Source organism: Pieris rapae, chromosome 1 (genome assembly GCF_905147795.1).
Source record: "Pieris rapae chromosome 1, ilPieRapa1.1, whole genome shotgun sequence".
Lineage (NCBI taxonomy): Eukaryota > Metazoa > Arthropoda > Insecta > Lepidoptera > Pieridae > Pieris > Pieris rapae.
In genome coordinates, this window is record NC_059509.1 from 7807093 (window position 1) to 7819509 (window position 12417).

Sequence of the window (12417 nt, forward strand, 5' to 3'; positions counted from 1 at the left end):
TTATTATTTTTTACTCACATATATCACTCAAAAGTAGATCAAAGGACAAAAGGAAGATGATTACTATATGAATAGTTAACTCCATATTACCTCGATAGTCGACACAACTCGGCTTTTTTAACAGACTGCCGTCCACCACCTTTATGTGGAACCATGTGCCCATCACACATCACCAATTTTACTTAAAAAGAAGGCAAGGAAAGAGCCTACCTATTCTTAATACTGACAACGTACTAGCGAGCCTACTCAAAAAAATTGCCTATTGGTGCAAAGCTGCGATACGAATCTCATTAATGATATGAATACTGTGATTTGATATCAGATATGAGTGACATAAAAATGTACTAAAAGATACTTTAAAATTCAACGTGTTTAAAGGGGGTACCGGAGTCGATACGCGAGCTGAAAAGTGCAGTCTGGGGAGCTGAGCCATCGGGTGGTGCTGCTAACTTAACCGGAGCTCTCACAACAGCTTTCGAAATCCTTCAAAGGGTAATAACTATTTGTATATTAAATTTATTCCAACTAAATAAATATATTCAGTGAATCGTTATTAATCAGAGCATAATCCAACAAGGTACTACGAAGTTTTAATAGACTCAAATACAATTTATAGATTTAAATAAATCGTCGCTATTTAGCTGTACAACATTCGAATCAGTTCGTCGACCTTTCCGTCTAGTACTATTTTCAGAATATTGAATTATTTTCAGTACAACCGAACCGGACAGGGTTGCCAGTGCAATCAGGCAATAGCTGTTATAGGCGCGGGGGGAGGGGCCAGTGGGGTGAAGGGTGTGTTCCGCGCGTGGAATTGGCCACATATGCCCGTGAGAATATTCACGTACCGCGTTGGTGGTGACGCTACTTCAGGAAGTAATATGAAAGACATGGCGTGTACGAATAAAGGTAATTGCTTAATTATGTATAACATGATGTACATATATTTATGAAATTATATTGGGCAATTTGCAAACGTTATCTTATATTACTAGTTGTATTTTTTGTGAAGTAATAAAAAAATTTTTTTCACGTAATTTACTGAAATTTTGATAATTATTTAATCGTGTTTATAAAAACAATGGGAAATCATTTTTTATAAAACGAATCTGATTACTATAGAAACACTAGAAGCAAGAAACCTTATACCTAAACGTTGTCGTGGATTTTTCCAAACATACACATTAGGTTACGTTAGCGTTTACGTTATTTATAAAAAACATGATCTTTAGCTTTAAAATATTCAGTTTCATATCTCTTCCAAAACAATGCAATTTATATATTTAAATTAATCAGGTTTCCACGTGACAATTAACGACCACAGCGAGATCCGGGCCAAGGTTCTTCACTTTGTAGAAGTCTTGGCGAGACCACTGGTAATGTACCAGACGATACACCCGGTCCATTGGAGTCCCGTTTACGTGGGAGGGAGGGTATGATATCATTTTTATCCTTCAAAAGCTCAGCATCATTCAATATTTATTTATACACATTCTTTATTCAATCGCCCAATGATTGAAATTATATGTATCTTATAGAGTAGCAGCTTGGACGATGACGGGATGGGACAGCTGATGACGTCAGTAACAGTACCTATCTTCGACCGGAGGAACCATACCGTAAGTGATCTACCAGTGGCGCTTAAACATTTTTAGGTCTGTGCAGTAGATTTCTGTATCTGTTTCATGATCATTAGTCAATCTGATAGACCTTCATATTAAAGTTCTTAGAAGCGATTCCGTCACGATTAACATGAAGACTGATCATCTAATGATAGAGATATTTAAATGTAGGAGCGGCACGAGTACAGTGTCAATTTAAATTATATAAACATTATCGCCTAATGAACGTGTTATGTATACGGCTTTTGAACCCAATATTTTTGATGAGTTAGACTTTAAACATGAAGGAGCGAGCGAGGCTTATAAAGTATTTTTTTTTTCTTATAAAGAAACTGATTACCATCAGTAGGCGTCTAAGAAAATTTAAGATTTCCTTTACAACACATTTGTAAATATAAGTTGGTTGAAATGTTCGTAGGCTGACGTAGAAAAAGTTGTTTTTTGGATAGAATTTGTTTTGAATATTCAATATGCCTTCGAAAGCGATACAACGATTGTAGCGGTCATACAATTTATCAATACCATTTTTATAGTACGATTTGTCTTAAGCCAGAAAATAGGCTTTTGTTTAGGCGGTTATCTATTATTTAGTGCAAAATGTATCCTATCCAGCGAGCATTCTCTTGACGTTTAAAAACAGAAAAAATAGCTGGGGGCAAAATCTGTCCGTTTTTCGGATTTATTACAATTAAACAGCTTCAAACACTGCTAGAATCATCAATATGTTTCTGTTTATGATCGATTGTGAGCTCGCGCGGCACTCACTTTGTACAGAGCTTTCGCGGGAATATTATAACCTTCGTAAAATAAAGAGATATTATTACCAATCTTTATAGATTTTGAAAATGCCGCATACACTTTTATGATTATTAGGTAGAATTACAATTTAAGGAAGTCAAAAAAGAGAAAACATTAATGCAGAGAAGTCGCGGTCAAAAATCTCTTTAATTACTGCTGGAGGCAACTGACTACTTAAATATGTATGCCTAATTATTAGGCACCTAATAATCAGTTATTTCCAGCAACGAGAAGCCAATCTACTTGGTGTAGTGGGCACCGATGTTCCCGTCGATCAAATAAAGAAGCTCGTAGCACCATACAAGGTAATATTATTTACGAAGTATCGTGTGACTATATTCTTAAAAACTAAATTAGTCCCCTCTTTAAACTACTTTAGTAAAACTACTTTTCGTATCTTTCTATGAAATTGTGTTCACGCTATGTTGAAAAGAGATAGTTGAGTAATTTATAGTAGATAGTTAACTGATTTCGTTGTTATTAAGGACTGTATGACACAGTGCCTATTCTTCAGAATTGAACTTCAAACAAAACGGTAACTTTTTCGGGGTGGGTAACAAAGAACCTTCTTGTCGATTAATGCAAAAGATTAAAGACAGGTGGAGGTTTACAGGTCTTTGCACATTTTCAACAGGTATACAGCTTTGATGAATGAAAAATACATATTTGACCTACCTCATTAAAATCTAGAGTATTTACAATAATCTAAACCTACACAGTAATAATACTATAATAATACTAAAACAAATTAAAAACGTTTGTTTGGTGTGGCAGTATACCTTTAAAGATGACAGAATTTCTTCGCCATATTCCAATATTTATTAAACCCTGGTTCTATAGTATCGTAATTTTCTTACAAATCTTAGCAAATATAATTTATGGTACATGCTAAGGCAGTGCCATTAAAGAAGAAGGTTTATTATATTACATATTTCAACTCTTTACTGATAGTATAATATAATTTAGGCCTAAATTAATTCGACTTTAAAGAACATGTCACAATTATTTAATTATTTTTTGGTCACGCGAGAGTGATAGTGATAAAACAGTCACTCATTTTTGCGGCTAGTATTAAGTTTCTGAAAGTAGATATTTAGATTTTTTATATATATAGAATTTTATAATTGAAATATTGTTTATCTATTTGCAGCTTGGAGTAAACGGTTACTCCTTCATGGTGGACAACAACGGGCATGTTTTATATCATCCAGATTTAAGACCACTGGTAAGATTTTTTAATTTTTCTAAGTAAACATGGAAATAATTTTTTTTTAAGAATTTCAATAAAAAGAAACTCATAAATAGTGTTTGATATGCCTTTAATTTTGTTACAGTATACGAACGAGGAGGTAAATATGATATTTCTTGCAATTTGCTTTGCTTTTTAATAAGTGTAGACTGAAAAACCAGTGGTACTACAATCTTTAAAGGGTTGGGCCTTAGGTTTCTGTACCTGTTTTGTGATCATTGTTTTTTTTGAGCAAGTAGCATATCATCTGTGTCTGACACACGGCGTCGACTTTTAAGAATCTAAGGGATATCGGTTTTCGTTCTACCAACACAGTTCAGCAAGTTACTATATCTGTTCGTAAATGTTATACGGCAAAAAAAACGAATGATTAACTAAACAAACAATATATATTAACCTACTAATTATTTCTTAATATATAATCTATAAAACCTACAAAGTAATAATAAAAATTATTAAAAAGAAAATCTAAACAAATTTAAAAAGTGGCAGTGTAATTTTTTTATTTTAATCAATAAAGAGCAACGAAATATTTTTATTTATTATTTATAATTATCATACATTTCTAATTAAATACCTATTGTATTCTAGTATACAGAGACGCTGCGTCCGCTATATTCAAGTATAGACCTCACAGATGTGGAATTACTCGTCGACTCCGATGAAAATTCCCGTGTTAATCTTACCTCCCTTTTACTTGACGTAAGTTGTATATTTGCACGTTATCTTGATTTTATTTCTGTTTCAAATAATAAAAAGCTTTCTAAAACTTTGGGACTCTGTAACCTTTTTGTATATTTATTAAAATACAATTACAATTTCAGCTGCGCCACGACATGATAGAGCAGCGAGAGGGTGAAACAGAGATAGGCGTAAAAGTACAATACGACGGTATGCGCCGGGTAGCAACGCGTCGCCAGCGATATTTCTACAGCCCAGTGGAAGACACTCCTTATTCCCTCGCCGCCGTGTTGCCTGATGGGTACGGAATGTATGAACTGCAAGCGGAGCAGGAAATCAAGCATAGTCCTATAAATAGTATGTATTTTTTAAATAATTTAGTTCCCAAAATTACCATACCAAAGAAAGAGACACGAAGCAAATTTTCTACATACTTTATCCTTGACGTTTTTGTTTCAGTTACAGAATATTTTAAGGGCGATAACTGGAAAGTTCATCCAGACTGGTAAGTTGTAATAATTGGAAACATGTTATTTTTATAAAAAATAAATAATAAGTATAGAAATTAGAAGGTAAGCAACTGTAGTGTATATTTGCAGCTTGTATATAGTAGACTTGGGTGGTAGCTACCCTGGCTAATTAATACTCGACAAATATAGTTCAATAAATAAGGCTTAATATCATCATGATTATACTAAAGTGTGACGACACTTACTTGATTGTTTTATCAATCATTTACCAATAACAGAGCATTCCTAATTAAAAAAATAATTCTAGGGTGTACTGCGAATACGCTTCAACTTCAGACCAAACGTTTAACTCTCCAGAGGAGCAATTATTACATTTTCTGACGCGTACCGGACGCCCCGGCTGGAAGTGGATGTCTTTGCGCCCGCGCGCACTCACACTTCACAACGCGCATAAGAAACAAGAGAGAGACTCTTATTACTGTAAGTATTATATATTTGAACACAGAACATATAAAAACATAAGCAGGTATAATTGTAAGCTTTGTATAAGTATTTTAATTAATAATTGTAGCAGGTTTTTTAATTTTTAATAGACATTGCAACATAAAATAAATAAAAAAAAACAGTGGCACTACAACCTCTTTAGGTTTTTGCTTCAGATTTCTGAATCTGTTTCGTCATCAATTTTTAAATCTAATAGGCAAGTAGGTGATCAGCCTCCAGTGCCTGACACACGTCGTGGACTTTTTGGGTCTAAGACATGTCGATTTCCTCACGATGTTCCTCCTCCATCCTCCTTCACCGTTCGAGCAAATGGTAAATGCGCACATAGAAAGAAAGTCCATTGGTGCACAGCCAGGGATCGAACCTACGACCTCGCACGCTGGATCCACTAGGCCAACACTGCTCTCATCATAAAATATGTTTACAAATACCTACTAAAAAAATTATAGTTCAAACTGAAAAATTAATGAAAACGGTTATGTAATCTTCTCACATCGGATATTGTTCAATACAATAGTGCAATCACTAGAAGTTCAACTCGTTAAAAAGGTTGTCGTTATAGTAAATATCCTAATTTTGTTTTAGTATACATATACAAAAACTATTCTTAAAATGAGTTTTCTTTCATTTCAGGCGACAAAACTTTAGTTCAGTCCTTAGTTAGAGACGCAATGGTAATTAAAGAATTAGACGCACATACTGGACATGCTAGCCACCACTCACAGTAAGTTAAACGTTTGTTATATAGCATGCTTATTTATAATGAAAGTTTAAATATGAAAAGAAATTAAGGCACAAAGCCAATATTGAAGAAACCTTCGAAACCTTGTTTTTAAAATATGAAAAAGAAGGAAGTAAAATTCTGAACACGCCTTTTTATCTGAAGAATGCAAGCATTTTTTTAGGGAAATAAACGAGATAACGTAGTTATTTTACGTTTGCATGTTTTGAAAACTGCACAATATTCTTCTGATCACTAATATTTTATGTTTGTCACACAAATAGCCCCATAGCGACATTAATGGCATTATTGACAAGGTAAAGTAAAATTATCGGCATTTTGGGCTAGATGACTTATTAAATACTAAGTAAACCCCTTTCATGATTGTATACTTCTTTATATAAATAAAAAAATGTTTAAGAGTACAATGCACAATATGTAGGCTCCTATGTTCTATCTATGGTAATTGGTAATGGCTAGTCTAGCTTACTCCGCTAGTTTATGGTTTTATATGATATATATATGACTTTATTTAGTATTTAACTTTCAATTAAAACAATGTAAACTTTGTAAGAAGTAACTAAATTAGTGCAATACGTTATTCAACACCTATTTATATTTCTATTTAGACTAAGTTATGAGTACAAAATAAGCTTTCAAGGAAACAGGTAAATAGATGTAAGCTAATCATGTTTTAAAAGCTGCCAAGGAATTTCTTATTTTCACTGTTTTAATTTTGATAGCTATCGCCGCTTCTTTATCAGCAAACTATATCATACTATTGTATAATTATATTACACGAATCGCATCGGTCCATGATGCTCTTATATAAATAATTTTATGTATTATATTTAAATATCGATAAGATAAGATGACATTTAAGTAATATTATTTTTTTACGATATTGTTATTTTACATAAACATAAGCTGAATAAAAGTTTAGTTTTATAAAAAAATTTAAGTTAAGATATTCAACACAAGTACAGCTTCAATGCTGCAATGAAACGATAATTGCCAAATGAAATTACTTCTTACATCTTATAAAATGGAAACCTCAGCCGTGTCTCCCTGTATGCACGCCATCAACTCAAAAACTATAGAGTTTTTAGGTGTATAATTAATAACCGAATGTTTGGTAACTGAAGAACAACTGACAAATGTCGAACGCGGGCAAAGCTGCAGGCGGAAGCTAGTGTCTAGTGAATGTGGGAATTCAACTACAAAAATATATGAAATAGAAATTAAGACACTATTTTTTTACAGGCAAGGCCGCTTCCACAAGTTCGTGGTTACTATGTCCTTCATTGCAACACGCAGTGGTCTTCTTAGATGGACGGAAAATGTAAATACAACGAGATCTACCGACTCTGTCGATCCGTGAGTAATTTTAAGCAATAAACAGATATTCAGTTTTTTGGTTACATTACAAAGTACAGCATTTCGTCATAACGTAAAACAACCGATATATTTAATTATAATTTATTATAACTAGACTGATGAAATACATAACACAATAAACACGTTTTCGACGTCATATACATATATGTCATACGAACTTGTATACAATATTATAGCTTCTATCTCTAATCACATTGTGACAATAATAAATTACGTTTCAGACATTTTAGCGAGAAATACGCGCGATCTTTTGATTCTGAATGGTATCGTCGCGCAGTAGAACACCACTCTATCGAACCAGAGAGCTTTGTCTTCTCGGTGCCATTCCGTGATGGCTCTGAGGCCGATGACTTCAATGGCAAGCCTCCTTTAGTGCTCGCGACACACGCCGTGTTTGTAGAATCAAGGGGTCATAGGGCTCCAGCTGCTGTTGTGGGTCTGCACTTTCAACTAGATTCGTTGGCTAAACATTTTCTGAACGTAACATCAACGGTAATTATCTTAAATAAATATTCTTAACTGTATACCATGTGTAATTTAAAACCTACCAAATTTAGATAAAAGCGCGTCTTCAGGGCGTATTATACTTTCTATTCTGTTTCAGTGCACTGCCGGAAGTGTCTGCAAAAAGACGTGTGCCGGGGACGAACTTGACTGCTATATTTTAGATGATAATGGCTTTATCATTCTATCAGAGGACGTATCACAAACAGGACGTTTCTTCGGTCAGGTCGACGGGACTATAATGGATTCTTTGGTTCAAGACAAAATCTACAAAAAAGTTATAGTTCATGATCACCAAGGGCGGTGTCCAGATTCAAGAAACCAATTCAGTGGAGACGGAAATAAGTTGACACCAATGAAGCCGTTATCTTGGCTCGGTGGATATTTAACTCGTTTGTTAGCAGTGTGGTATCCTCTATGGGATTCTATTGTTGCTCATCCTTATACGGAAGATGAAAGCGGTAAGTGCTTTTAAATTGCACGTGAGCACCAGTTATATTTAATAATTAGCGATCCTTCTCCCCTTTAGCCCTATAAAAACTGTATAAGAATGAAGATGTTCATTTTACATTTTACGTTCGTTCATTTACGATGTTTCGATAAAGAAGGAATGAACGGTATATATTGATCTTTTAGGGCATTTGTTTAACGTTGCGTATTCTATAGATTACGAAGACTATGAAGGAGAAGAGGACTTAGAACGAGACCATGGCACGTACGAGATCATTATAGACGGTGTAGGTGATGTTAATCATGAGCCTAGTGCTCCGCCACCACACATGCCAAGAGAACCTCCACGAGAAGCTGCAAGATCGGCAGCTGTACGGCCTTGCGATACTAGTGCTGAGCTCTTCACACTGCAGTCGACGAGGCTAAACGCAGCACAACCGCTGAAAGGGAAACTGACTAATTGCCATAACTCTGGCTGCGAAAGGTAAGTGCCAATGGACTCGTCAATTGACTTGTGAAAAACAAATACAATAGTAAGAAAATTGACTTAATCCTATAGAAGAATATATCCTCCTAATAGAAGGAGAACTGAATGGATTAAACTCCTGATGCACGCATGATTAACGCTTTGGTGAGTTTGACATTTATCTTATTGGAACTTAATATTTCCCAGGCCATTCAGCGTGCAGAAAATCCCGCACAGCAACCTGATCCTGTTAGTAGTAGACACGTTGTGCCCATGCGGTGCAAAAAGACTGGACGTCCGTGCTCGGGAGGCACCGCCCCGTGCTGCGTGTCGCCGCCCCCCGCGCGCCTCTCACCGCCGCAGACCTCGCTCATGCGTCTCTTACCACCCTGAGGTCGGTAGTTAAATTTTAATTTTATTTGGAGTGTGTATGTAACAATAGGAAGTTTGAAAAACATACTACTACAACAGAACAGGTTCACATGCTGAAATAGCTTTATTATTTATCTTATAGCTATTTATTTTACATTTAAAAAATAATTCTAATAGACGCGATTAAATTTATTTTACCTTTTTTTTTAGGAAATCGAAATCCAGTCCTGTGGACGCGCCGGTCGATTGGAAGCAGCAACCGCACTTTCTTGTGTTCTATTACTGCGGCTTTGCCTCTCAATGGTCACGTGACTATCCCGCCTTTAAATCGACCGCAATAGCTTTCCATAACCATATCGAATTTCTTCATATCACTATCATTTTACCTAGATCAAGAAAGCTCAGCGAGTCGATGTAGGTACGTTGTGTTCGAATCACGTGTGTTGTTGGACGATGCTTGGACTGTTTTTGTCGTAAACTAATGTCTGGTAATACTCTAAGGAGTAGACGTTTTCAGGAAATAATTTACAGTTACATATATTCTGAAAATACTTTTTAAGAGGTCGAGTAATGAGGAGTTATTTTCCAGAAATGTCTAAATGTCTAAGACCGATTACTACAGTATAGTCTACGAGAAATGCTTAGGAGTTTTGATCAATTTTATCGACTGAAGTTTTGGTCCGACCAAGTGAACTTTTGATCTTGTTTTGAGACAGGATTATTTATTTTAAGGTAAGATACGATTTAGAAAGTTTTCCCTCTTTGTTCAGTTCTCATATTATAACTACGATGCATTTGCGTATAGGTAGGTAACTAATATCTTGTTAAATTTAATTAAGATTAACTTGAAGATCTTATAAATTATAGAGATGTTAATAGGTGATAAATGATTTAACCTAAAGTAATTACTGTTTTAGAAAAATTTACCTGTGTTGATCATGATTCAGTTTTTTCTCCAGATCATACTTATTGAAAATATACTCTTTATGTATATAGAGCTAAATTTCATTTATAGAGTATTATTTTATGTGTGCCTATGTAAAATAAGTTGTTGCTGTGAGCGACATCGTGTTATTGAGGATAAATTTTTAATCTATGAGAAAATAATCTTAAGATATAGCCATTCAGTTAAAGTTTCGATGGTCTAATATATTCAACGACTTTTACTGTTCGATGTCCTTGCAGTGACTTCACTAAGTAGTTGCTAGGGATTTTCACGCCTAATCTTTGAATAATATTTGAGAAAATTAAAGTTCTCGTATTTTATTGTACATATCAATATTTTTATGGCCTACGAATAACGTGTGCCACTAATTTAATTAAACGTATCTTTGGTCATTTACAATTTATATAAAAGATGTACTTACATATGTCATGGAGGTATATAAAGCGTTATTTTCCTAAATTCAATAAATGCTGTTAATATCAATTATTGTGAACGATCAGTCTCGCTATAACATTTTTCCCTGTACAATACGTTTTACTTGTCTATACTGTTGCTATTGTATTCGTATAAAATTAATCGTTGATGGTATTCTAAGTGTATAACTTTGAGTGCTTGCTGTTGTCCATTTTTATATATAAAATATAATCTGTAAATGTCCGCAAAGCTCTGAAATAGTACAAATTACTTAGTATTTCTCACATTGTGTGCCAAATACAGCAGTATTATATTTCAAGTGTCCAATTATATTATTTTTGCTTGGACAAAAGCAAGCCCATTAAAACGAAAATACATGTATTGATGGCAAATAGAAAGAGAGCACTGAGGTTACAAAAAATTATTTATTTTATTTATTTATTTATTTATTATCAGATAATAATGGTTTTACGAAGAACATCATTTTTTTAACATACTATTTAAGTCACGATTTTTCTAATTTAAAGATAAATATATAGCATCGTACATAGCTCATAATGTGAAGTAAATAGCGTTCCTTCACGAATGTAATCACAAACGTGACTTAAGTTTGGACATTCCAGAGATTGTCAGTGGTTCCATTGTATTCATAATGTTGTATCCGTATGTATTTACAGTGTTGTTGAAGAAAGCTTTTGAAATATTGTACATTTTGTATAAACTATACAGTAAGGAGTCAATAAAAATGTAATCGTTTCTACCGGTGAGTGTTAACGAATAATGTATTGAAAGTGCTTCTTGTAAGCGTCGAGTCTTCCATAGCAGTCGTGAGGCGTGTTTACTCTAACTAAGTATTAAAATGATAATAATAGTATACTCTATAGAATAGGGACGCTCGCGTGCGTATATTTCGAGTTGCACAGCGCGGGCTTAGTTCTATCATAGACACAAAAGATACCTCGTTTAGTTACGCAATAATAGCTAGACGGTTAGTATTAATTTCGCGTTTATTTCGTGGACATATCAAATCAGGCACCAAATACTAAATAAGCGATTTCTAGTATATTTTCGATTGTTGTCCTAAAGTCGTTTTAAGGAGGCCTCAGTCAATCTAGGATAATTTCAAAATCCGCCATAGTAGCTTTATATATCATCGTAGCGTAAGTAGAGAAATAAAAGGATAGAGTAAAACTCAATTATTTATTTAGCCTATTGTTTTGCAGTGCGTCTTTGAATGAGGTCTTCTTAAATCTTTTAATAAAGTTTGTAATTGTGGTAAGTTTTAAGATGGTGATGTACGCCATTCGATTCATCGGTGTATTCACTTTTCTAGAAAAACACATCCGTTTGTTTCATCCTTTTAATATACTATCGTGCCCTTAACGCTTCTAGAATTTAGATAATACTCGAAATTTGTGGATAATTGAAAATTCGTGAGTCAATGTCGCCGTCAGTTTATTTGGTTAGTAAATGTATTGTTGTCTATGACACGGCCGACTGTGAAATGGTTCTCTAGTGTAATTCTAGACAAATATTTCTTTGTGTTACTTGCCAGTTCACGCTATAGATAAACCGTAATTACAATAAATAAAGTTCTCTTATAACATTGTGTGTCTGTGTTTTCATTATCACCTTATCCTCCTTTTCACTACGTTTAGTTTGAAGTTAAAAGTAAGGGTTAGATAATTCTTCCAAAGGGTATGAAATATTCGTAGACGCGCTGCATTAGACAAATCACAATAGAATGCTTGTCTTCGGCTTGAGTTTTACGATTTCACATGCTCATGCGACAAAGAGGCGATCAACTTAAATTCAAAATAAA

The 12417-nt window shown here is 34.3% G+C and overlaps 1 protein-coding gene across 3 annotated transcripts in view; it reads left to right on the forward strand.

Moving 5' to 3' along the window:
- Positions 1 to 12206, forward strand: part of LOC111003820 (voltage-dependent calcium channel subunit alpha-2/delta-3) — a 40074-nt gene extending 27868 nt beyond the window's left edge. Inside the window, exons 7-25 of one of the 3 annotated variants that reach the window (XM_022274533.2) lie at positions 379 to 492; positions 714 to 909; positions 1297 to 1433; positions 1539 to 1619; positions 2645 to 2725; positions 3571 to 3645; positions 3755 to 3769; positions 4261 to 4371; positions 4494 to 4707; positions 4810 to 4855; positions 5128 to 5300; positions 5958 to 6048; positions 6330 to 6362; positions 7309 to 7422; positions 7665 to 7935; positions 8048 to 8408; positions 8614 to 8881; positions 9071 to 9257; positions 9446 to 12206. In XM_022274533.2, the coding sequence (XP_022130225.2) occupies positions 379 to 492; positions 714 to 909; positions 1297 to 1433; positions 1539 to 1619; positions 2645 to 2725; positions 3571 to 3645; positions 3755 to 3769; positions 4261 to 4371; positions 4494 to 4707; positions 4810 to 4855; positions 5128 to 5300; positions 5958 to 6048; positions 6330 to 6362; positions 7309 to 7422; positions 7665 to 7935; positions 8048 to 8408; positions 8614 to 8881; positions 9071 to 9257; positions 9446 to 9547 (2670 nt within the window). In that variant the 3' untranslated portion in view covers positions 9548 to 12206. The remainder of the gene's footprint in view (positions 1 to 378; positions 493 to 713; positions 910 to 1296; positions 1434 to 1538; positions 1620 to 2644; positions 2726 to 3570; positions 3646 to 3754; positions 3770 to 4260; positions 4372 to 4493; positions 4708 to 4809; positions 4856 to 5127; positions 5301 to 5957; positions 6049 to 6329; positions 6363 to 7308; positions 7423 to 7664; positions 7936 to 8047; positions 8409 to 8613; positions 8882 to 9070; positions 9258 to 9445) is intronic. The other 2 variants (XM_045633104.1, XM_022274534.2) reach the window with 2 other exon arrangements.
- The last annotated feature ends 211 nt before the right edge of the window (positions 12207 to 12417 follow it).